The 27,743-nt window shown below is 37.2% G+C and overlaps 1 protein-coding gene across 1 annotated transcript in view; it reads right to left on the bottom strand.

Annotated features, from left to right (window-relative positions):
• The window catches only part of ABCA12 (ATP binding cassette subfamily A member 12), a 165,658-nt gene that overhangs the window by 99,008 nt on the left and 38,907 nt on the right, over nucleotides 1-27,743 (bottom strand). Inside the window, exons 3-6 of the mRNA XM_069467475.1 lie at nucleotides 15,695-15,848; nucleotides 6,304-6,392; nucleotides 4,231-4,328; nucleotides 1,360-1,545 (exon numbers count right to left, since the gene is read on the bottom strand). Coding sequence (XP_069323576.1) covers nucleotides 1,360-1,545; nucleotides 4,231-4,328; nucleotides 6,304-6,392; nucleotides 15,695-15,848 — 527 coding nt within the window. The remainder of the gene's footprint in view (nucleotides 1-1,359; nucleotides 1,546-4,230; nucleotides 4,329-6,303; nucleotides 6,393-15,694; nucleotides 15,849-27,743) is intronic.

Here is a 27,743-nt window from a genome sequence, read left to right as displayed (position 1 = left end):
TGTTGCTAGACCTTATATTGTTCGGATGGAGTGTACTTAAAACTAATATATAGGTAGCGATATAGAGATATGATAGAAATATATTCATTTTATATATATATATATATTTAGGAAAATGTTTACCATTACAACTACTCATACTTAATGTAATAAAATATTTTCAAAGATCTAATGCAATACCAGGAACTTTAGTCGTAATAGTGAATGAAGATGTATAATAATCACACCTTGTACTGTAAACAAATAAACAAAAACTATGATTTTTGCTCTTGGTCTGGATCATAGGATCCAACTAGTACTTTCAGAGGTAAAGTATTTTCTTCATTATATTTCCATACAAAGTGTTTTCTTAATAAGTTCATTTACACTAGTAAAGTTGAGCTTTTGATCTGTCTTAAATCAAGGTCTTTCATGCTGAGAATGTAATTTTGAACAATGCATTTTTGACCATATATTTTACTTTACCTAACTGCCAAGTTTGTTAAGAAAGGATTTTAAGTGCTTTACATTGGATTGAGGTTACAATAACAGTTTTTCTAGTTGAGTTAGTTGGAAGACTCAGATTATTAAAGGGTTAAGAATTCTGTACTTAAAATAAATTACTTACAATAAAATTCAGAGAATCAAGGGGAAAATATTAGAAGTGGACACGTTTCATTTATTCTGGTCCCTAATATTTCAAGAAAGTTCTGAATACTTTTTGTGATCTTTCATTGTATACAGGATTTCAGTAAATATAGATTATTGGTGCCTCATTTTCACCATTATCATTTAAGACTTGCATATGCAAATGGTCATTAGCACTCCATAGTAGAATGTTCTTGCTTCTAACATGTAACATTTTGGGGAGAGGGATATATTGTTTCATCAAAATTTAGCTTTTCAAACTAGATTTAAGGTCAGTGAGAAAGATAGAAAGACATTACCTATTATTCTAACTTCTGATAGTTATATGGCCCTGATAGTTTAATTATTAATCTTGTATTACATCCTGAATAATCTCACTTAAAGATTCCAAACAGTCAATCTTCATGCACCACAGAGCAAAGCCATATTTCATCTATAAAGGTGTGTCTACATTAGCCATAATGCAATATTTTTGGTTCAGCATTGAAACCATCTCAGTTCTTCGTATTTAAATAAGTGAACATTACTTAAGACTAAGCCTATGTCCAAACGTCTATGTGAGGAAAATGGGCCAAAGGTGAGCATATATCCCAGTCAGCATCTCCCAGTCCACATGGGCTACAAATTTGCTCTTGGACTCGTGTTCAATCACTTTAAGAATCCAAGAATGGAAACAGTACCCTCCTTCTATTGTTTATGAGATCTTGATAATATTAATAGATCTACACTCACCTGAGAAAACTGTTTATTTAGTTCTTGGAGAGAAGACTCTAAAAGGGTCATGTTGGAAAGGCAGAATTTGTTGAAAACATTTTTTCCTAGAGTGGTCCAAGAGAAGGCATAATCCGCAATATACCCTGGATAGCTCTCACACAGTTCTCTTCGTATATCTTCTGAAGTTGAATTTTGCTCTAATAGCTAAAAACATGTGTGAGAACAGTTAAATAATAATGTTAGTAAATGTAGATGTTAAAATAGTCTAGTCTTCAAGGAAACTGACCTGTCTTCACAATAGCCATTTTAAAGTCCTCCATTATAGCAACTATTAAAATAACCATAAAATGCATTGAATTTACTGATAAGAACTTGCAGAAGGAATGTGGGAATGTGGTAAATTCTTGTCCTTGTTATTATTTCAATGATTTACATATGATTTGTTTAACTGAACTCTGTTTCTGACCAGAAAACCTAAATGGACCAGGCCTTTTCTGATAAAAATCTTCATGCAAAAAAATCTTATTCATTTTTTTCTGGACTTTGGGCAGCAGAAACTCAGGTGTCCTAACCCTTTGTAACACATCATGAGAAGCTGGTTGTGATCTTTGAAAGACTTCCAAAAGAAGGAGCTTCAAGGGCAAAGGACCAACAGTGTTTATTTACAGATGTGGACAAACATGGATTATGTTTCACTAGCAAAGCAATTCTTCCATTTAAGTCTTATATATAGAAAGAAAAAAGAAAAACACAAGCAAAAGTACATAAAAGCAAGTATAATTACTAAAATCAATAATTGGAAATCATTATAATCACCCTATATATTTTATAGTGCAAACCATTCACAGATGTAGCACTATTTTAATTCACCTATAATATTGAGTGCATTTACCATTATTAAGTTGTTTGAGTATTTACAGAGTCGATTATATTTTGTTGTCATACCTAAAGGGTCCCTCTTAATACTGAATTCTCATAACCCTGTGAGGGGAAGCTGACTTCATCCTCCCCTTAAGTTTATGTCACAAAATCTACACTCTGCCTTCTAGGGACTCAACTTCTAAATGTAATGGAACAAGACAAGACCCACTTATCTAGGATGTACTATAAGTGCTAGATCTTCTAGTCATTCATCCATATCTCTTTTCTAACATTACACATAAACTCACCCCAAAATGATTTCTCTACTCGTTCTTGCAAGGGTTGCAGAAAGCAGTAAAGAGAAAGGAAGAGGAATCAGAGAGAGTGCTGACACAGGCATCAATATATCATCCTAATTTTTACATCCCTTCCCTACTTCAACTTCTCTAAAAATATGTATCTATACATAGAAAATTCATTTTTGGCTTATCTCCCCTAGATATATGGCTCTGTGTGCTGCCTCACAAACATCTAAAATTTTATTCCATGTGAGAAAAAGAACTTGGGAGTTTCAATACAATAAAGTGGTATTTTTTAGAGTAGCATTGCTGTTCTAGGCATTAAAGAATTTATTTGATCCAATGCAAGACTGTCTGCTTCTAGGAACCAATATGGAAGCAATAGAATGGAATAGAATAACTTTCTTGAGTTTTCACACTGGCCTTATTGGAGGAAGCTTAGACTGGAATTAACTAGGCGTATTGGGGGACTTCTATGCCAGACAGGGAGCCTTAGTGACCTCCAATATTATTTATACTAGGCTTTCAACGTCTAGACTGGCCTGAATGGGAAAGCCTTCTATTTCAGCCAGCACGGTCAGAGTTGCCTTGATGAATATGGTACCTTTTCGTGGTGTCCATTTTTTGTTGTTCTTTGGCTTATATATATAATCCAATTTATTCAGATGCTTCAGTTATACAGAATGGTAATTCAGTGGTAACTAACAAAGACATATTCAGAAGTAGTGGTTACGGTTACTAGACTGTGAATAAATGTCAGAGACATGTCTGATGATTCAGATGGAAGAAATGTCTACTATGTAAAACATGGGTAAATTATTAAAAATACAGGTATGTGTGTGTGGATGTGATAGGGAAGGGAGGGAGAGAACAAGAGAGCAAGGGAGGGAGAGATAAAGAGAGGAAGAAAATAGTCTCTATAAGGCAAAATGTTGAAAATTATCTCTTCTTTATTTCTGAAGAGCATATAAAACAGGACTCAAATGCCAATGGGACCAGTCAAATAACTTAAATGTATGAATCTGGCTGTATTAAAGACAATAAGGAGAGGTGGGCACTGTAGTTACAAAAAGCACCTGTTCTGCCTAAAGGTATTCAAATTAAATTTCTTAAAATCTCTGTACATGCACACACACACACACACACACACACACACTTAGCTCCCACGCTGTCAGTTCATACCTCTGAGATAAATTATGTTTATTATCTCGCAATCTGAGAAATCCTAAATTGGATGATCATTAGGAAACAGAGAAATCCATAGATAAGCTCTCTACAATATGCTAAGGAAAATGATTTTCCTACTTTGAGATAATATTTTCCATAGCTCTAATTTTTCCAAGGATGTGATTAATATGGATGAGGCAGCAAGTTCGGAGAGTGTTATAGCTTCATTTGGTCTTGTTTTCTTCCCTGCTTCAGAAAATTAAAAGATTACATATAATGCCACCCTATTTCTTACCAAATAAAAACCTTAAGTTCAATTAAGGGACTTAACAAGGAAGTAAATACTCAAGACCTTAAGGAATTTAGAATGTCTTAAAATTAAGCTGTTTATTGAAGAGCTCCTAAGAAAAGACTACACCTGCGATACTACTCTAAATAGGAAAGGTGCTCCAAATCTCTTCCTATTGGGGAGATACTTCTATTGACTTAGAAGTATCTACTTAAAAGGTATTTTTTCAACTGCTTTTTATTATCTATCCATAACAATACTGAATGAAGTTACCTCTTCCAAACCAAGGATTCGTGCAAGCACTTGACTGCCATTGAAAGTATCTCTTCCAATACTTTCCAAATCAGAACTGGGGCTGGGAAATACCGCGGCTGTAGTAGAAGAAAGAACAGATTAGCATTCCAAGCACACACGTCAAAATGGGCAGGATCTCATAAGAATCCATAAACATCACTTGTGACCTTATATATCCCACAGCAAAAATGTGCTCAAATATGCTTCTTCCATGAAAGTTTCATACTGAAAAAATGACAAATTCCATGGGTCTTTCTTTTCATATAAAATTGTGATGGTTTTAGTCTGCTCTTGGTTTTTTTCCAATCATTTAGATATCATTTGCTTTCATTCCAGTTTGTGTCATTAAACTTCATCACCAGTATTATTGCCCAATAAACCGAATCATTTCTGTGCAGGCCTAGAGGATTCGAGGTGCCTCCACTGGCTTCGCAGATCCATCATACCCAACATCTGTTCAAAGGATCTGCCAATGCACATCTGGTGATAATGATCTTTTAAAAAATATATCCAATTGAGATGCTGAAATCTGCTTAGGATCATAAATTCTCTCCTCCCCAAAGTGGTTTCTGGATGATATTTCAGATCAAATGAATGGGATAAAGCAATTAGCCTCAGACTACAATATACACTAATTAAGTAATTCCCAAAGTGGTCTCATCTAGTACTATTTATGATGTGGCAAAGATTTCTGAGCTTGGAGAATTATCTAGAAGAGTACATTCCTATCTGTAGTGTGGACATTCATTAAGCCAGTATGTTGATTTTATAAGTTTTGGACAAAAGTACTCTGTTATCCTCACAGCAAAGAATCTCAACATTCAAAGATACTAGTAACCCATCATCAATAGGCCCTAGGTTTTATTTTAGTGCCCATGGGACTAAAGAATTTGCTATCTGATTCCTTGACCAAGACAACACATTTGTGAGATGACTGGCCAGGGTGAGAAAAAATAAGCTGTGGCTAGCAGGCAAAGCAAAGGTTACTGGACCATGACATTATGACCTTATTTCTACTATGCTTTAACCTACTCAGCCGGACACCCACAGATCATTCACAACAGAACATTAACTCCTCAAAACCATTCACCACCACGTTCCTACTCCATTAACACAAGACTTCTTTTTAACTTGGTCCATCAACTTGTATTGGAATGTTATTTAATATCATAGAATATCAAATATTCTCTGGCAGTTTTACAGATACTCCCTTTTTATCCAGAGCACCAATCACATTCCAACATGAAGGAATCTTGTTTTGTCCACAAACATATCCCCCGTCCTCAGGACAGTGCCTACACAATAGCAGGCATGGAACAAATATTTGTCAAATGAATGTAAAACAGCCCTGCTGTTTAAAGACTTTAATCCCAATTTGTGGCTTCTAATCAGCGTTTCTCAAGTCCACCTGCAACAGAATCACCTGGGCATGAGGCTCAAAGACCTGTGCTGTTTTTGGAGAGCAACTCAGGAGGATTCCCTGTACCTGAAAGTTTGAGAGCTACTGGCCTACATGTGAAACAAGTACACAATCACACTGAAGAATGTGACTCTGAGTGTTAAGCGAGAAGCAGCAGTGTATAGCTGGAGTATTGGCCTAGGAGACCTTCTGATACCAGCTCTGCTACATGACTACAGACAAAGTACCTAACCTGTGGGGCCTCATATTTCTCATCTATAAAATGGAAAGTCTGGACAAATCTCTGAGACTCATTCCAATAATTTTTATTAATGGTCTTTCTAACCACCCAGCATCATCTAATTGCAGACAACTGCAGTCCAGAATCAGTTCTAGGAAACAGTGCAATTCTCAACATCCAGGTGTTTGCTCCTAGAGGGTATTTCAGAGAGAACTTAATTTCTAATTATTCTCGACAACTTTCCACAATTGTACCACCATTCTCAGGCAGCCGTGAGGAACATTTAGATCTCTTAGGGATATTCTAAGCATTCCATCTTTGTTTGAAAAGTTTAAAGTGTAAACCTTTTAAAGATCAGACCTTTACTGTTCCAAAAGGCTTCTTCTAAACTCTGCAGAAGAGAATAGCTTACCCAGTGAGGCATGCCTTCTTTCTGGAGCTTGGGTGCTCTGGAGTGATAAATTGCTGTCTTCCAAGTTGGGCGACTTTCTCAGAATTTCACTAGAGAAAAAAAACCAAGAGCTCTATAACTTCTCCCACATTAACTTTAGTTAGTTACAGCAATGTATTATGTGGCAGATTCCAGGGCTCTTCTGAGGACCCTCGAATTTTTTAATATACTTTCTAGAATTTTAATGGAAGAATTCACCTAACCATACACTAATGAATATATAAGGTCTCCTACAAGGTATATTTTTATGCAGAGAAAATGGCCTAGATGAGGTTTAATATAGTTATTTTTTATTTTAATGATGTAGAAAGGAAATTAAAAAGACATTAGGGCCAAATATTGAAAGATTTATGATTTTCCTTTCTTTTAAAAAGTTGATAGATTCAAAATAAATGAAAGTCCAAGAGTGCTTTGGGGATTGAAACAAAGGTCTGCTTATTTGTCAACATTAAAAGAAAAACACCTTTTCTATATTAAATTATAGATGACATTTTGAAGATTTTCAAAGTTGAATACTTGCAAGACAGATTCAAGGAAGAAAAAAAAAGAACAAACATTTATTTAGTATCCAGTATGTGCCGGGAACTGTGGCTGGTGTCATTACCAGTGGCCCTAGGTACGAAAGGAATGGTATTAAAACAAATTTTCAATTGTATTGAATGTGTCAATGCAGTAATAACCACACTATGGTGCCAGGAATCCCTGCACGACAGGATCACATTAACTTTTGGAATGAAACATTATTAGACCTTCCCACAATTTAGTGATCTTCTTTTTTAAAAATTTGTCTCCTGTTTAGTTTATTATTAAAACAGAGATAATCACATTTTCTTGAAAACTGGATGTACCCATAAGTGCCTAAAATAAATGCATATATTTTAAAAATGAAATCATTCCAAATTGTCTGGTTGCAAATAATTTTCAGAATTCCAAAAACTTGGTTAAGTTGTATATAAAGAAGCTTAATTAAAGAGACATAAAATGGATATAAAGAGGTAATGGAAAAGCAAGAAATTCTGCTTACCATTGTGGTTCAATTTGATTTCTATTTTAGAAATAAGATCCAAATCCTAGTTCCAGAGTACTTTGTGATTTATAATTGGAAGAAGAAAAAGAGGATATATTTGTTTCCATTCCCTAGTGTTTTTCCAATATTCTCCATAAAATGTACTGGTTGCTCCAAAGTTCTGCATTCTTAATGTATATTTGAATTATTCATAACCCTGACTGTATTCCCCTAAATCTTTTTACATTCCTTATGCTGACTATTTGGATGGGAAAACTGTTCAGATGAAAATAAGAACTGACCTGAACCTTTTCCCTTCTCTCAAAAAGAAGTTTTAGAAAGTTTGAGAAAGTCGTGTTTACTTTTCTTTTCCTCACCATTTTTTTAGTTCAGCTTGAAATACTACAAGAAAGACTATTGAATATCAACATATTTTGAATATAAAGGGAAAAACTGCCTTCATAAAAATTTTAAGGACTAAGGACAGCAACAAAAACCAAAAGGAGAATGACAAAGATGAAAATGAGCAATGAAGGAGCAAGGGATAACAGACTGAATAGTAAATGGTAATGGAGAAAGAAAAAAGAAAAAAAGAAAGAAGCAGCAATCAGAAACTAAGAATGTGTGCACTTGGGGAAGTAAAATTCCATCTGCTCCACAGAAGACACTTTACCCATCTTCCCACATTCAGATAAGAGCCCCCAAATTACTCCTACAAATATTTAAATACCAAGGAAGGACAAGCTCATTCCGTTCCCAGCAGGCAGTTGGTTCAGCAGTCCTGAGTTTGCTCAACAGTAAAACAACTGCTCCCAGGAAAGGAACGATGCAGAACCTTTCCTTCACCAGAAAATGCCCATGGTTCTGTGGTTGCCCACATCCTTTTCAGTGGCCTCAGTGTGCCTTTTTGTGGAAGTGAGGGCTTGGGATATCTTGTGTGCTTTGCCGTGTCTCTTCCTGAAAATTTTCTCCAATTTTATTTTGCCTTTACAAGGTGTGGGGTGATGGCATGTGTCTAGTCCCATTCATATCAAAACTGTTTTCTTTAAACTCTTAAGATGGAAACCACAAAAAAAGGTCCAACAGAGAGTAGTGAGTAAAAAGATAAATTAAAGCTGTAAGTTGAAGTACAGCTTACTTCCCCCAAACAAATATAATTCTATTAACTCCCTAGGAGGACAAGCAGGTAGCCAGTCTTACTGAGTAATAGCCTTCTCTGAAGTTTCTAATACAACATACTTCTTAGAGTGATGAGTGAGAAACAGTACCCTTTTTGTTATTTCACACAACCACTTTGTATGTGCTTATTTTATGTGTATCTATTCCCAGAACTTTTCTATTCTAGGTTATGACATCTTTGGAAGCAGGTACCACATCTCATTCACCTTTATGTTCCAGAATCTAGTACAGTACTGGATCATAAGATTTGATGGCTGGTTAAATAAAAAGAGACCATATTGCTGGAGTGTGGCAGGAAGAGCTTAAGAGTTAGAACTCAGCTTTGGAATTTTTAGCTCTGTTTCTTTCTTAAAGATTTCAGCCATTGTCTCCCTCATCTGCTGGTTAGGAATGATAACACCTGTCTTTCAAGGTGGTTGTGAGTATGGGACAAGATGTATGTACTGAGTGTCTGTCTGCACCCTTTCATCACAGGCTCTTGCCAATATTAGCTCTTTGTCAAAATACTCCCAAAAGAGGATGTGCAAAGGCACAAACTTCACCATCAGTAGAGAGCTGAAGGGCCATACTTATGCATCTGTGTTCTGGACACAATCCCTTTAGAATACCAGAACCTTCAAGAACTTCCTCTATTTATGAGAAGAATTTTCCGTTTGTAGGTATGATCAATTTTCCCCTTCTTAGACTATAAGAGTCTTGAGAAAAGTCTACAGTGTACTGTGTTGGCAGATGGTAGGATGTTTAGCACATGACAAGCATTGGATCCTTAATAATGAAGAATGTCACTTGGAACAACTTATACCTAAGGAAGCATCTTTTTAAATGGCCTCGATCTGTTCTCCATGGTTGTGTACCTGATTCTGCCAAGGTCCTGGGAAGAGGAAACACCCACAGATGGTACCATAGCCCCAAAGTTATAATCTTACACTGTGCTTACCATATGCATTCATTAACTCACTAACATTGATTTAGTTCTTATTGGATGTAAAATAATGGGCAAGTCAAACAAGAAAACAAGGGATTATAGTACAGTAATGAGAATAGCTAAGTAAAGACACACACAGAGGAGCATGGGAACACATGACAGGAACCCTAGATCACAGTTATCATTTACGTTTCTTCTAGAGCAAGATCTTGAGACATAATCTTAATTCAAGTTTCCTGCCACGTTAGAATTTTTCCTTCACACTTCCATTAGAGCAGTGGTTCTCAACTAGGGACAATTTTGCCTCCCTCCCCTAGGGGACATTTGCCAATGTCTGGAGATATATTTGGTTGACCCAACTGTGTGTGAGGTGCTACTGGCATCTAGTAGGTAAAGACTAGGGATGCTGCCAAGCATCCTACAGTGTACAACACAACAAAGAATTGTCTGGTCTAGTTATCAATAATTGAGAATCAAGATTGAGAAACCCTGCACTAGACCATGGCAGGTAAGTGGAATTATTCAATGCATCCCTATTTCCACTCCCCAGGATCAACTCAGGAGACTTAAAAATTCTATTCAGGTGCTCTAAATAGCTCCAAGGAAGTCTCATAGATTCTATCTCATGCTGCATATCTCTGAGAAGTATATTAAAGCATTGTGCAAAACTTAGATGTCCCCTGAATTTGGCACATAGGACCATCTGATTCCAGAAAATTCAACCCTCGAGGTGAACCAAGAAAGCCTGGATCAAATCACCAAGTGGTCCTTGGCATAATCCAACTAACTTTTATTGGACCCAGCTACATGTAAGGTGTCATGGGGATGGCTAAGGACCTCTCCTCTAAGATGTTGAAGACATAAATTCTGCCTCAGCGGCATTTATAGCACTCTATTTCGGAGTGGAATTCAATAAGGGAAACATCTTGGATTTAAGAATTCCATCATACTTGGAGGAAAACTAAACACAGAATAGATTTTACTTCTTTTCAGACATGTCTACCAACAGTTACATTCAGGAAATGTCACATTTATATATATCATCGTAATGGTACAATTTATGCACTTTTACTAAGTGTCTTTGTATTTCCTGTGAGTGGGAAAGAGTACCTGTACAAGCGGTATATGTGTGTGCCATGATAATTTCTATTTATAAAAGGAATTACTATCAGGAAAGGGCCAGATGGCTTATCCTGGAAAGAAAATTATGACATTCTTTTTTGTCTCTAAGGGTTAGTAAAATTTTTATATGTATTTTTTCTCTTTTTGCCAGAATTATAATTATATGAGTATATAGTGACACCTGGAAAGATGTGAGTTGTGCTCTAAGCTCACTTCCGATCCCAGTGGGGGACAACAGTCCTCATTGACTTTTAACTGTAAATAAGGACTCAGGATGCTGTAATGGCCACTGCAGCCCCCTCAGTGGTTCCATGCAGTTGTCCTTCCTGCCTCTCCCCAAGCAGAAGTCATTCACAGAAAAATTTTAATTGTTTTAATTATCTTCTTGTATTTCATCCTGACCTCCATTCCTTAAGGGTCATTCGTGCTTCAGATATGGATGCCTGACCACATTCAAAACATCTCTCTTCTCTAAGTGGCCCAGCTATAATCCAACAATCAATACCAGTTAAGATTTAGAAATTCTTTAATATGTTGCCCTCTCCTAGGGTTTTTAATATTCTTATGAAGGACTTTGGGAGTTATAATATATAATCTGAACTAGTACATTTCTAAAAGTGTTTAAAGGCACTCTCACAGGCAGATGAGGAGAAGTTTTAGGAGGTAGATGTGTGACAGGAACATGTAGAATAGGGGGAAGGAGATAATATCACAGTATCTCTCTGATGATGTTGTACGGACTATATTCTACCTAACTGTGAAACGGGCAGATCAATTTGGGAACACTGTAAGGAAATTTGTTATTTCTCTGTCACAGTCAGTAGCAAAAATATCTGCCTATTCCTCAAACCCATCTATGCAAATTCCTCCATTTATGTTTCTTTCACTGAGGTCTGGCATTTTTTCTCCATGGCTTGTCTCAAATATACCTTCCTCTATTCTGGTAACCACCACCTTATCTGTCCTTAATGACCACACTCTCAAAAGCCTCTGGGAGAACTCTCCTGACATCTCCCTGCACAAACTTATTTCCCCTCCAATAATACACCCACCAGTAAGATCCCTGATCCTCAGCACAAACAATGCCTTATGGTACCCGCCTAGCTCTTTGTTGTCTAATGTCCTGGGCACAGTGAGACATAAACAAACATTCCTCACATTTACTATGTTGTGTAGTAATTTACCTGTTATCTTGTCTCTCTGTTTCTCTTTGCCACTGACTTGTACGTTCATATAGGGCATGGAAAGTGCCTCCTTCATTTCTGTATCTACAGCGACTTGCGTCACCTCCAGCACGTGTACAAATTCAATCCTTTCTTACCAAGGGAATGAACAGTTTGGCCTACACGGCAGTTAAGACATTCTCCTACTTTGTTTTTTATAAATAAAATTTTTTTACTTCAATAAATTTTATTTAACAATTATCAATGTTTATGTTTTAATTATATGTAATCATATTTTAAATAATGTATTTTAATGTCATTTTTAATTACCTGTGTAACAATAATAAATGTAATAACACAAGCTAGTGGAAAGTTTTTAAACTTTTAGACTCTTAGTTTCTTTTCTTTTTACACTAATTCTAGTTAAAATGGTTTCTAAATTATCATAAATTAGTCAAAAATTCATACCGTATGAGACCTCTTCATCCTATCTCATCTTTATAGTCAAATGAGGACAAATATCCTTTTTACCTCCACTTGCCTTATATTCCCATGTATACCTTTAGGTCAATTTCTAAACTCATTCATATTTTTTATTAAATAAAAAAATTTAAGTAAATTTTATTTAATAAAAATATTAAACAAAATTGTATTAAAGAAAAAGTATTAAACAAAAGCCTTGGCACTTAAAATTATCCTTGAATAAAATCTGATTAGCTTTTTTCAAGTTCTGTGGGAGCCATGCAATAGGAGCAGAGGTACCAATTTAGAAGCCGCGGTCGGGGATGAGAGTCAACAGAAACAGGGAGCGAATCCACAGAGGCAGTTCCCCCGCAAGGTCTGCAGGGATGCTGAATCACTCCTGCAAATGAGGACCCTGTGAGCTCTGGGGGCGAGCTTTGCCATCCTCCAACTATGTGAGCGATGGCACACAGCCAGGGGCTCCCACCGTGCCGATGGATTCTAACAGGCAGTGCAGGGAAGAAAGAAAAGGGTAAGATCTGGGATGTCGGATCATCTGTTGTGCAAATGAGCACGAAAATCATAAATGTAATTTATTTTTATTTATTTATTTATTTATTTCAGAAAAATAGCTAGTTAGAGTGGATGCTGAATACAGTGTTGGATTTTTTTAAAAGCATCTCATCCTGAAGCTAATGCCTAAAGAAGTATGAATTTAATAACAGAAGGCTGTTGCCAAACGCAAAATCACATCAAAACATTTGGCGACTGGCCAGGAAGTAGTGACTGCAGTGTGATCGTGTCTTTCAGAAGAACATTCTATTAAAGGAAACATGGCAGGTCTCTTTTGATGAGACCAAAGGTGGCATTTCTTTCCCCACTTACGGAACAGAAAAAGAAGACTGTTTTGTTTTTTAATGAGGCTACGCTGGTGAATATTCCCTCACCAAAGGGAAGCAATTTAGTGGAACGGTTTACCTGGTAAAGCATGCACCAGTTTCATTGTGTGGATATAGAAAGCATAAAAGTTAATAGCATGGTGGGAAATGTCATTAATGCAATTTTATGATTGTACATAATTTTCTAAATGAAGCTCCAATTACTTGGTAGTTTAGAGAAAACACCGAATATACAGCAATACACAACGTAAGCTAGACAAACTACCTAGAGGTTAGAATCAAACAAAATAAAGCAGACATGATCAGCTATCTAGAGACTAATCAACCGATGATAAAATAAACCTGGACTTTAATCCTACTTCCAAAACCAACTCAATGTCTCATCTCATGCAAACCCATAAGTTTGGTTTTCTATAATATTAAATAGAAAAATACTCCTTTAAGGAGAAGTGCAGTTACATACTTCTTAGATATTTCTAATTATTTTCCTCATAGTTAGTTCTTCATGGGGAAAAAAAGGTACACAGAAGAGAGCCCCAGGTGGAACTGTAATCCAATTTGTAAATGATGGATATTAATTTTTCCCATATCTCCTTTAAGGCCTGGTTCACAAAAGGTCCATCTCAAGTAAACCTCTTCATGAGGATTTACCTGGTTACCCCAGCTGAACGCTCCCTTTTACACTGAGTGTGGAGGGTGTCTGGCTCCAGTATCTCTCTGGCAGTGTGCATTACAGTATCTCCTATTATCCTCATTGATTTAGTATTTTCTCTCCCTTGCTAGAACATCAGCGTAGATCATGCCTACTTTGTCACTCACATGGTGATGGACACATAGACCATCAGCACTGAATGAGAGAGAATGCCATTCTTCCTTGCATCTCACCTTTGCACTGATTGCATAAGAGAGCATAGGCTCGATCTGGCTTTGGTCTCCTTACAGAATTACACACTACTGCTCATTGAGATCATGCTTGTAAATGCCTAGAATGTGCAATTCTCATAAATATTATGTCATGTCCTTTCCCTGCTTAAAACTTTCCAATGGCCTCTCATTATGCTAAAAATACAGTACAAATCCCTTTACCTTTCCTTCATAATCTACTTCACATGCTCAGTCTTCTGTGATCCTTTTCACACATCCCCTATCACTTCATCATCCCTTGCTGGGTTCCATCTACATTACCTGATTTCTGCTCCTCTAAATGGTTAGGTTTGTCCCTGCCTTGGGATCATTTGCTGTTTCTTTGCCTGCAACACTCTTTTCCAGATGTTCACATGCTGCTGCTGGTTTCTCCTTGTCCTTGTTGGTCCCTATCCAAATGTCACTTCTAGGAGAGGTCTTCTCTTGACACTCTGTTAAATCCCTACATATTCTACTTCTACCTCTTAACCATCTTCATTTTCTTACTGGTACATTTATTATCATGTGATTATGCTATTTATTTGATCATTTTATTGCTCCCCCTTCCATTAGAATGCAAGTAACAAAAGGGTAGAAAAATTTTCATATTCACCTTTCTATTCCAGTGCCTGGAATGGTACCTGAGAAGTTTCTCAGTCATTATTTCTTGAATAAATGAATGAATGAACATCAGACTGTTTAAAGCACCAAGCTTAATTAACTTATTGAAACCACAAGACCTCTGTGAATTAGCAACCCAACAACTGTGTGTTCCAAGTCACTTCCCATGACAATTCTTGACATGTTGATGGTTTTTGCTAAACTCTTAAAGTATTACCCATATTATTTGATGACTGGAATCATTATGATGATGTTAAAGGAGAAACTATGCTACATGTCAAGGAATTTAATATTAAAGTTTGGGAACCAAGTATCTCGGATTATAGATAAATAATCTTTTCTTGAGAGATACTTAAAAAAAAATCTGTAACAGAATTATTTCATGGTTGATTCAAGATTACAATATTGTTTTCAGTTCTACAGACAGGTAGGCTCCGGAGAGTCTCTAAGTTTAGAATCCCAGGAAGGAAAATTGAGATTGTAAATAATCAGGTCATAAATGTTCCAGATTCCCTATTCATTCTTCAAGTATTTCTCATACCATAAAATAGGATAGGCATTAACCTCATTTAAAGGTGGTTGTTCAATTATGCACATGTTCAACTTTATTACTTTGAATTTCAAGATCCTTAATTTTCTTATTTGCACTTCCTGATTTTTATTATATATGGAAGTACCACATAGAGTAATATAAGTATGTCATTCTTCCGGGAGATAATGCCCCTGACACTGACTTGTGACAGCTTATGCTTGTGCTTGAGCCTTAGGGCAATGTGTCACAGACAATTTGAGGTGAGACAGAGAAACTTTGAGGGAAGTAAAGGAAGGCAGGCTTGGTCACCCATCTTATTTAGCAAAATATGAGTAATTTATCCAAAGTAGATTATGCTCAATCTCACATAAACATGGTGATTACAGCTGGTACCCACGTTGTTCATTCATATTTAGATCATCATATTTGCAGACATTGAAAATAAAATTGTATACCTAAGCTGGGGTGGCTTCCTGGTTATCGCATAAGGAAACAAGATTCGATCTCTCAGAAAAATTGAACACTTGAGAAGTGCCCCACCTGTTGTTAAATAGTGCATCATCGATCCCTTTCCTACGAAGCAGATCTTGTGGCCCATAGGGTGTGTCTTTGCATTTAGAGTCTGTGTCACAGAGCAAGGTTTGCAGGAATGGGAAGAATCCAGTGCTAGGAAGGTTTCGAGGTGCGAGGTAACCTGAAATCAAAAAACAATAATTACTATTACTATGTGTCACCATGACACATTTGCCTGGGAAGGGAAAGAAGTATAGTATCTCTGTTTTGTGAAATTACCATGTGGATCATGACTGTCTAGGTTTCTCAAACTAGCCCCAACTCTACAACTAGTATGTACTGCTGCTGGGTAGGAGTAGGCTTGGCGGGTGTTTTATTTAACTTGATTTTTCTGGATCTGCTAATATGTATCAAAAGACTTTAAAATGCCTATAACTTCAAGAATTCTTTTTCCTGGGATTTATTCTAAGGAAATGCTTACAAGTAGTTGCAAGTATGTTTGCTAAGTTGTTTTAAAAATAAATCACAGAGTATCCATATGATAAAACACAATGCAGTCAATAAAAATGCTATCAATTAATACAGAAAGTATCTATAATGTCTTGTTAATTAAAAAGAATGGATCAGAAAATAGTATCAACAGAAGAGTCCTAATCTTTTAAGATGTATGTAAATATCTGTATATTAAAAAATGTGAAACGTTATATCACCAAAATTTGGTTGATAGCTTTTTTTCCTGAATAATATAGTTCATTTTATTTTCTTCATTTTGACTGTATATTAACTATTTTTTCACAATGTATATGTCTACTTTTGTATTCAAAGTAGGCATAAATGCAGTGAATCTTCCAAATACCAGGAGATATTTTTGGTCTCCTCAAAATTTAACATTTTAATTATCCTATATGCACAACTTTTTTTCCTATTTAAAAACCAATAGTAAATGGTGTGAATGACTGTACGGATTTTCCCTAAAATTAATCACAGAAAACAAGAACTATAATAGTAAAGGGTTTTACAAACTTTAACATTTGCTTTATAAAGTGCGATGACGGCATACACATAAGTCAAGATACGTAAGCGGTGAAGCACAAATCTTTCCACAATTATGTTTGATATTAAACAGTAGATTCCCCCCTTTGGGGGAACATACAGACAATGAACTTTCAAAAAAGGCAAGTTTAGGAACGATGAGGAAAATTATAGGCAGTAGGCTAAAAAGCAAAACCTTAATTTCCTCATGAATGTGTTAAAAAGAACGTTAGTACAGGTTTATTTTCATTTTAAAGAGAAAGAGGAAAAGTTAAAAAAAAAAAAGAAAATGGTAAGAGCGACATGGCTATGCATTAATATACTAGCAAAGAGAATGATAAATAGAAATTTGATTCAAATAACTTAAATACAGATATCCATAAAGATAGAACTGGGAAAAAAAAAAAAAAAAGAGAGGGGCAATAGGAAAGTTGGCCAGGAAAAAGAAAAGAGGGAAAAAGACAGAGATTGAAAAATGCTATTCTGTTAACGTGAAGATGGAGGAAGGAGACAAAAGCCAGGGAATGTGAGCGGCGTCTAGAGGAGCGGTGTTTAGATTTTGGAAGAGACAAGAAAACAGTCTCCGCTGGAACATCCAGAAGGAATGAGGCCCTGCTGACACTTTGATGTTTAGCCCACCAAGACTGAGTTTTGAAATTCTGACTTCCAGAACTGGGAAATAATATATCTGTATTGTTTTAAGGCACTCCATTTGTGGTAATTTATCATAGCAGCCATGGTAAAATAAAACAGCAACTAATACCAGTATGAAAGTTTTGAAAACTCAGAAGAAATCAAGTTCACCGAATTATTCACTAGTACCTTCTAAGCAACCCCCTTTTTTGATACCAGAGAGACTGGTGCTTTTCCTAATATTAAACTCCAGTGAAAAGTGCACTGAACCAACAGTAATTCCCATCAATGTGTTCATTGCATTGTAACTCCCTGAATAAACTAAAAGCTGAAGTCAAATTGCCTGTTAGCTTTTCATATCATCCCTCTATAACAAAATTCTGCCACAGTAAACTGCATACAACAAGACCTTTAAAAAGTCTGTAGTGGAAGTTCGCCATTAACTGTAATCTACCCTGTTGTACAGATCTTGACTGTAGACGCTCGTTCACGGTGTGGGTCTGTAAACGGACTTGTTCCTACTCTACGGAAGGTAGATGGCAGGACAACAGCAATAGATGACCAGGTGACCCTTCTGCTCCATGCCACTTATCAGCGTGGTGGTGTCACTGAGTCAGGCAGTGCAGAATAAGCGGAAGCTTACGAAAAGCCGCACGGTCACGCAAAGAGAGGGGAAGGAGGGAAAAGATGTCATGGGAAGAAGAGTTGAAGAGAGGTGGCACTTTATATCCAATTTTACCTTTGTGGTGTTGATTACAATTTGCAAATTATTGGAGAGGAATTAGAAGGAATTAAAATCCACAACATTCTTTGATGTGATAGCTATAGAGCATAATCTCACTTTATAGGAAAATTCATCATAGAGTTTCTTTGAAAATAAGCTCCCATGGTGTTGAAAGAATAGACAGTCTATGCTTTGCATAGTTTTTTTGATAACTGATATTTTACCTGTTACAATGGGATTGTGCAAATGAGGAACTGGTTCAGGGATGCACAAGTTTCAGCTAACACAGTGCCAGTGCAGAGTGTGGACTGCCTGCATTGTTTATTTTACCATGATCTTTTAACCAACAATTGTCCATTCATCAAGGTAAGGGGCCTGTTGCAACAATAGCAATGACACGGATTTATTAAGTATCTACTGTATCCCATGCACTGAGCTAGGCATGTAACATATATTTACATTATTCATCCTTTCTTGATGTCCATAATATATTTCCTTATGCACTTCAACTTTTCACAAAATCTGGAAATCCTCTAGAACTAACAGGTCTGAATTAAACTTTATGGTCACTTTCTTGTAAGAAAAATGTGGATTTTTCAGTCTTCCGCCCATCTCAGTTATGTGTGCAAAGAGTAAACATTCAGAGCCATGGTGGAAGCAAACCATCCCACATTTTAAAGAGCTGCTAATTGTAACTTGTACTCATTCTATCCCGGAGGTGTTTCTGGTACTTTCAGGTTCTAAAATTATGTTTCCTCTGTATTTTCAAAGGGTAGGATAAAGAAAAATGAGAAACATTTCTCTATCTTTCACAAAACCTCCATGCAGCAAGCACAGAAAATGCAAAATTAAGCCTAACAATTGAGTGTCTGTGTTCCCAGCCAGAGCACAGATTTAAGGGCACGGGTAGAAGATCATGAGTGCACAAACCATGACACCACTAGCAGATAAAAAAAAAATAGATCTCAGGGTCTTGGGATGCACTGTTTAAGAAGGATAAAGTCTCTGGTATCTGGTAGTATGATTCTCAAAGGTCTCATACCCAGGACAACATTTATGCCTATCTCCAAAAGAAAAGCTATTGAAGAACTTGCCAATTTCATGGGGTCAAATTCAGAAGACTCTAGCAGAGTCTGGGAGTGGGGCAAGGTGGGTGTTAAGCAAAATCCCAAGCCATCTATGGCTTAATTTCTCAGTGGCTCCAGGCAGAGGCGGTGAGCAGCCACCTCTGGGTGGGGAGAGAGGCTTCTCATTAAATGGATACAGTCCATAGTATTGACTCAGTCCAATCATAACACTGACACGGTCCAACTTTGTTTCAGGGAGCTGAAGGAAGCCAAACTATAAAACAATTTTAGCAACAAACCACCAATTAACTAAGCTTTAAACTGAATCAAATCCATTTTTCATTGCTGTAAGAATGAAACCAGGATTATAAAAAGATTCAGTTTTAAGAATTTTTAAAAATGTATACTTTGCAAATAATTGTGATATCAATGGACACATCTATGCTTACCTAAAAAGAGGATCAACTTTGATTTTCCTTTCCCTTTCTACGCAAAAGTCCTTATTCAGAACAATATTAGCGTGACATAATGGAAAGATGAGAACAGTGATTCTCAAAGTGTGGTCCCAGGACCAACAGCATCCGCATTACCTAGGAACTTACTGGAAATGAAATTTTCAGATCCCATCCCAGATTTCCTCAATCAGAAACTCTGGGGATGGGGTTCAGCAATCTCTGTGTGTTTCTTTTTCCTCTTTCTTTCCCTCCCCCCCTCCCTCCCTTTCTCTCTCTCTCTCTCTCTCTCTCTCTTTCTTTCTTTCTTTCTTTTGAGACAGAGTCTTGCTCTGTCATCCCGGCTAGAGTGTATTGGTGTCATCATAGCTCACTGAAGCCTCAAACTCCTGGGCTCAAACGATCCTCCTGCCTCAGCCTCCCAAGTAGCTGGGACTACAGGCTTGTGCCACCGCACCACTAATTTTTCTATTTTTTGTAGAGATGGGGTCTCGCTATGTTACTCAGGCCAGTCTTGAACTCCTGACCTCAAACAATCCTCCCACCTTGGCCTCCCAGGTTGCTAGGATTACAGATGTGAGCCACCACACCCAGCCAGCAATCTGTGTTTTAACAAGTCCTCTAGGTAATTCTGATGCACATCAAAGTTTGAGAACCACTTGATTAGACTGAAAACCTTTTATAAGAGTCAGATAGTAAATATTTTAAGTTTGTGGGTCATACCATCTCCAACACAATTACTCAATTCTGCAATTGTAGTGTGAAAGCAGCCTTGGACATGTAATGTACGTCAATGGGCCTGGTTGTATTCCAATAAAACTTCATTTACAAAAACAGGCAGTAGGTTGGATTTGGCACGTGGGCTGTAGTTTGCTGACCCCTGGGAGGATAATCTTTCTTACATTCATCTGCCACCTCCCCTGCTGCGCTCATCTCCTGGTTTCACTTTCTCTCCCATCCTTCTTTTCCTCTTCCCTCACTGCATCTAATCTGCTTAGTATCCTTTTTCCTCTATTTCTTAATCTTTTTTCTTTTCTTTCCACTCACCACTTCCTCTTTTTACTCAAATTCCAATTCCTCTTTTCTCTTTTTCTACTGCTACTCCCCATTCTCCGTCCTTCCCCCTCCCCACCTTTACTCACTGATACAGCCAAGGATGTAGCTCTCTCCCAACATCCTCCGTCACTACTTTGTCTCTTTCACCACCACAAAAAGAGTTTTGCCCAGTTCCATAATAAATTCAGGAGCACGCTGCTCACTGGCACTGTCTAGAGAAGTGCTATTTTCTATTTATTTCATTATTGGACAAAGAAATGTCACACTCTTTTGGGGAATGAAGCTACTTCCATTTGACATTGTTAGGCTTAGGAAGTATTCTGTAGGCTGCTTTGATAACATTTGCAGCTATTATAGCAATGGTAAAATTGGAGAATTTCCACTGTTTCTTTGTGTTTTTCTCAAAACAGGTCAGAACCCAACCTAGATGGTATTTTTGTGTTTGCAGGTGATAGGAATTTAGTCTTTACCCCAGTGAAGGTGTGAATGATAAATCTTGGAAGGAAAATCGGACTTTTTAAGAATATAGAATTACTCATCTGAAGGATTACATGTTTCTTAACTTTTTAGATACAGGGTCACATTGGCAGAATGAGCATCAGGCCTGATATTCAAATGATGTCTCCTTATTAAATACGACGACAAGAATTTAATGCCATGACAAGAGTACAAAATGAGACAAGCATACCCAAAAACATCACCTGAAAATAATCAAATACCTCAATATGAATTTAAAAAGTTATGGGTAAGGAAATGAATCTCAGAAGTATATTTGCAATAATTTATAAACTAAGCTTTTATTATTCGTCTTGTGGCACATTTTCTTGTAGCTGTTCTTCTTGAGCACATTTTGTTCTCAATTACATTTTAAAAGATACAGTTAAAAATGTAAATGACATCAACTGGGCCTTTCCAAGTATTTCATAAGATTATACCCATTTGGAGGATCAGTCTATTTACTGAGGAGAGTTGTCCTGTTCTGCCACCCACCACCAGGTAAAATCAAATACACGAGCGCTTCCAGATTTCAGTGCCTAGAATGAGGGCTTCTACACCTGTGTGCCCGAGAGTGACCTTAGACAAGGGTTAAAAACTGATATGACTTTGAACCTTCAAATAGAAACAATAACTTAGTAAAATTACAGTTTTTTGAGAGATCGGATAAAGAATAAGCTATTTGAAAGAATGAAAAATATTTACATAGTTCTTAGCACAAGGCTTAGCACATTGTAAACAATTTTTATGTATATGAATAAATGAATGGAGGTATGAACCCCTGGAGGAAGGGTCCTAGGAAGACTGCATGATTTAGGAATTTAACATAATATACATCTTTCTTATTATTTGTGGGACAAAGTTTCAAACTTTACCCCAATGTTATAGTAAGTTCAATGGATATAGTAAGTTCAATAGATAATATTGCATTATAATCATGGGCCTTGTAAAAATAGACTCAACTGATTAATAAAACCAATAATATTTATTGTTGTAGGTCCTTTAGGTCTTGATTTTCTGAAAAATCTCACTAATACACATTGACATCCATAATAGCAACCACTGGATTTATTATCCACAAAGTGAATCCATCCATCATCTGTTTGATAAATATTTACCAAAAGGTATTGTGTGCTTGGCACTGAGTAAGGAATTAAGTAAGGTTCAGTCCTCTATTTAAAAAGAAATGTCTCATCTTAACTTTAAAAAAATATTACTCTGGATTATTATGGAGAGGGGAGGCGTGCGAGAGAGAGAGAGAGAGAGAGAGAGAGGATCTGGTTTTTAAGCTCATCACACTTTTATTAAATAAAATGCATCCAGAAGTCATTTGTTTTCTTGAACTCTCAGAAATATTATATATAAAAATGTTTATATTTGTTTTCTTGAGCTGCCAGAAATATTATGTATAAAAATGTGTTTTACAAATAGTAAAACATTGGTTAAAAATAAACCTTCATGGTTTCTGAAGGAATTTAACAGACATCATTTCATACAAGCCCCATGCCAATCCCATAGGATAGGAAGGGCAAGTGTTATACCATTTGAAGAGAACCTCACAGAGATCGAGCAATTTGGTCAAGGTTACATGAGTATGAAAATGCCAGAGATGGATCTAGAACTACATGACAGATGACAATAATGAAAACACATTTTGTTCAGCTAAGCTTCAGTATTGCGAAGGAAACAGACTAAGAGTTGGAAAAACAGGTATACTTCTGGTTTTACTGTTGAATCACTGAATCACCAGGGGTAAATTAACCAAGGTCTCTATTTCCACATCTACCAAATTGAGGATAATGGGCCTCGCCACCTCACAGGGCACAGGGAAGATCAATTAGATAAGGTTTGTGTAAGGTCCTATGAACACTGACGACGAGAGGCCCTGTACAGCCATGAGTTACCACTGCTCATCAGGCTGCTGTTGCATCACTTGTTTTATTTTCCACTCAGTGGCTGAGGCTTTGCTTCTCTGCTTGGTCTCCCATCTCAGGTCTTGAGCCAATGAATGGTTAGGAGTATTGCATGAAGTGTTCCTCTCCCTAGTAATTCATAATATGTACCTGTATCCACTGGTGTAGTGCTTAAATTACTGTGTGCTCAGTGGGTGTGGTGCCGTGACGCATTCTCCCTAATTCTCCCCAGGCAAGTCTTGCTTCACAGGACAGGTTCTTTTCCAAGTTCAAATCCATGGACAAAAGGGCAGACTGTAGCTGATGGTGAGGGCTGAGGCAAGATGCCTAATGCTGAAAGCAGCAAGTAAGAAGGTCTTATACTGAGAAGGTTGGCATCTGCATGTGGTCAACAGCTATAACCACAGAGAACAAAAACAAACCTTGGGTCATTTGGGATGGTGTCCTACAAGGCTGGAATCTTTCCACATTCTCATCACTCAAAGTTGCTGCCAAGTACCACAGCCAGACAGATTTTTGAAAGGTACAAAGAGTGTCCCTGTACAGATAATTTTAGGACTCTGGCTATGAAACTATAGGTGAGAGGAAGTGAGGAAATATTCCTGCTTTCTTTATGTCTTTGTCTTGTTACTATTATTATTTTTTAAGAGAAGAGGATTTTTTAGAAAGCAGTCTGTATTCGAGAACTTGCTGTCTCTTTGGTTGTTGTCTCTTTGATCCTTAAGTATACACACCTGAATTATGGTTATCCCAGAGGGCTCCATAACCCTCCCTTGCTGAGTATCCTGAATGGAATGTTCCTCCCTCCTTTCCGAATGTTAAGGAGACCTAGCTGGGTGATGAGTTCAAAAGGCCATGACCCGATCTATTTAAATTTAAAACAAAATGTTTTCATTCAAGCTTAAGAGACATAACAGTAACACAAACATGGCAGATAATAGACTCCCTTATGGACTAAATCTGGGGTAGTTTAAAAATAAGAATCTCATTCATACGATTCAAAATATTTCCATTTAACCAGGAATGCTGAAGTCTATGTCTCACCTTGGGTGAATGGGGTCTATTAGTCTTGTTAGATGAGCCTAACAGTAAACAATATTTTGCTTTTCTGAAACTTGTCTTCTAGTAACAAAGATTTATAATTGCGTTTTAAAAAAATCTCCCTGCTATGGCCATTTGCAAACAGAATCCTGGCAGCTATTTGTTCTCCTCTAAATCTGAAAGAAAAATGAACCCCGGGTCCTCATTTCATTGTATAGGACATTCTCCCTCTAAAACGTAGTCTCCTAATTCTCCTTGATGTGGCTAACTAGGAAAATGTTTTTTAGCTTCTGCGCAGGGCTGAATGAAGCTGGGCACACATACACTGGGAGTATGTATGACTATGCTGATTTGTCATATGAGAAAGTCCTGGTGCTGGTGCCACCGCTCAGAGCCACTGCTCAGGACCCCTGAGACACTGTCCTCCTCCACAGATCCAGCAACATAGGTAGCATCCAGCCAAGGAGGAGCAGCTGGAGGAGTGGGACTTCCTCCAGTGCCACTGCATGGGCTGTTCTGATGCGTGAGGGCAGCTCTGTGCTGACGGTTACCTGCACCGCACATCACCCAGGCATCGCAGTAGTTAACTCACAAAGCCTGCTCTTTCCTCCCCTATTACTGTGATCTGCAATGTGAGTTGGGGTTTAGGGAATGCAGAGTGGAGGAGCATAAGGGATTTTCATAAACCAGACTCTGGGGCCAAATGAGTTTAGGAAACAAAAACTCTATCTCCCCTTTTGGGAAAGCCAGAATATATTTGCATATTAAAGACTCTTGAGAAGCTTTCCAGTAAAAAATCTGAATAACTTTGGTTAATTCCATATTTCCACAATGTGATACACAGAATAGTTTTTTCTTTCCTTTTTTTTTTTTTTTCTTTTTCTTCCTGCTCTTTAAGGCAATACTGGATAATATCCTGGGATTGAATATTCCATGGGGCACACTTTGGGAAACACCACCTTAATCCACGATTTCACATATTCTCAGCTGAAAAGCCACCTGGAACTGGAAATATGTTGTCCTCCCACTCCCAAAGGAGGAAAATTCTTACATAAGAAAACATTGTGGTTTCAAGTCTTGATGTACTAAAACTTACTCATACACTGTCACCTTATTAACATGGCTTAAATGTGGTAATACAGCAAGCACCCGGTGTTTGTGCACTGCTGCTTGTGGGAATCCCTCAGCAAAACTTGTCTAAGACACTGCTCGGAGAAGGGAATTTCATTCTAGAAGGATTTGAGGAGGCTTATTAAAGTACACACTCTATAATGGGAAAAAGCAAAGTAATGAGGAAATCAGAATGAGAGCAAACATGGATAGGAAAAAATGAAGCCACCGCCATAATGTGCACCAAAGGTCTGTGTGTTATATGAGGTTGGCCACACATTCGGATCTGGATACACTAAGCAACCCAAGGAACTACAGAAATGTGATCATTTACCCAGTCCATGGTGTCCATAAAATAAAATAAAAATAAATAAATGTATTGGAGGAGGTACAGCTTTTCCTATGCAGAGAGAGAAATCACACCTGTCAGGCACCAAGAGCTTTTCTTTAGTGTGTCCTAGTGTGTTTCCCCCAACCCAGCACAGGAGCATCAGTGACAGTGACCCACAGTCCAGTGACTGATCCTTTAAGGGGTGGGGAGGATGACGGTGTTTGCCACCAGCACGCAGTGATGAGGAGAAACTGAGGTGCTATTCTCCCTTCACCATTTATAAAGGGGTAGCTGCCAATTTGGGGCCCCATCATCATGTACTGGTGTACATGATGTACATGGTGCAAAATACCAAGAAAGATGATGAAAATAGTGCAAAGTCATTAGGGGTTAGTCAGAGAAAATTTCCTCTTCAATTTCTCCCCCAAATCTTAGCCCATCTGGTAACTTGAGCTAAATTATGAGTTATTGCCAGTCAACTACATATTGACAAAACTTTCAGGAATTACTCTCATGAGTGAAGTACCAGACGGGAGCAAGAGTTAAAAGGCATCATTTTTAATCCTAGCTTTGCAAATGATTTATTATGCAACCATCACCCTCTACCTTGAGTCAATTTCTTCATTTATTCAGGGAAAAAAAATCTGGACCACCCATCCATCACAACTGTTACAAGAAGTATCTCCTGTGAAAGGAGATTAGCATGTCGAAGTATTAAGCACTTAAGATGAAAATTATGTTTGGAAATTAAAATGTGATTTCAGTAACCCATTAAGAGTAATAATATGGAGGAAAGAATTTTAGTAATTATTCCAAAAGAGGAATGTTACTAAAAACTATATTTTCATCCAGAAATCTGACTCAGTTATTATTACAGACTATTTTGTGTACTATGGTATAAAAATAAAAGCTAATGAAATAATACATTGCTGAGATCAGTGTATAGAAAAAAAATAGACCCTATCAAGGCAGAAGCTTAGTCACGTCTCTAATTCAACAGATGGTCTGTTCACTTGGGAAGCTCAGTGTCCGGTTCCAGATTTTATCACTCCTCAACAGCCTGTGTAATATTTAGATCTTTGGTATTCATATTTTGTCTATTTACAAATGATAATTGTGACAGCCTGCCAGTGGAAAATGCATGTCACGACCTTTTCTTTCTAACAGTACAGCTGACAAGTTGCAACCCCATCTTTTTGTCAGACTTGACTTTTCTCCTAAACCAAAGATTCCCCTACCAAGACCTCTGCCAATCGAAAGAGACAATTCATGTGACCCGTGGCTTGCTTTGTAACTCACAACATATTACTGGCCTTCTCCCTCCCTCTTTGCAGAACCACCTTCTATCAAAACTCCTGTCTCATTATGGGGTAAAAAGCAGAGAATAATTCCTCAGTGGTATTTTTCTAAGTTGTACCATCAAAATTTATCAATATTCAAAAAATTAACATAGCAATTCGTATTTCTATCTTTTAAAACAAATTTCTTTTTCTATGAAAAGAAAATACTTCAGAAAAATACAAATTATAACCAAGAGATTTTATTTTATGTCTATCAGGTTGGCAAAAGTTTAAAAAAAATCTGACCACACCGAGTGTTGAGAGCAATGAGAGAACAGAGAGCAACGAGAACTCTCGTTCCACAGTGAGGAAAAGTTAATTGGTAACGCTACTGTGGAAAGCATTTGGCCATATTTGACAAAGTTGAAAATGTGCCTAATTCTAGGTGTATACCGTAGAGAAATCTACATTGGAGACATATAAAAGAATATCAATTCACAATGTTGTTGGTAATATATTGAAAAGAATCTAAATGTTCGCCGAAAGACTATGGAAATAGATTGTGGCATGTTTATGCACGGGGCACACAGATCAAAGTGAATAAACTCAAGCTGCATAAATCAACAGAGATAAATCTCCACAACACAGTGTGGAACAAAACATAATGTTGAGCCTAAAAACCATGCTGCAAAAGGATGTGATAGTGGGATATCATGTACATAAAGTTTAGAAACCTGCAAAATAATATTGTGTGATGTAGTCAGGTAAACAAATACATAGCAAAAAATACAAAACAAGCATGAGAATGTTATATGCTAAATTAATGATAATGGTTTCCTTCAGGAACAGAAGGCAGGAGGCAGGAGGGCAGGGGAGGAATGGGACCTAGGAGGTTTACACAGAGGCCTCAGTGGGACCCTTAATGTTTGCTTTCTTTTAAAC

The sequence above is a fragment of the Eulemur rufifrons genome, chromosome 1, assembly GCF_041146395.1.
Source record: "Eulemur rufifrons isolate Redbay chromosome 1, OSU_ERuf_1, whole genome shotgun sequence".
NCBI classification, from domain to species: Eukaryota; Metazoa; Chordata; class Mammalia; order Primates; family Lemuridae; genus Eulemur; species Eulemur rufifrons.
Note: the sequence above shows the minus strand (reverse complement) of the source record. Positions and strands in the feature narration are given on the sequence as shown.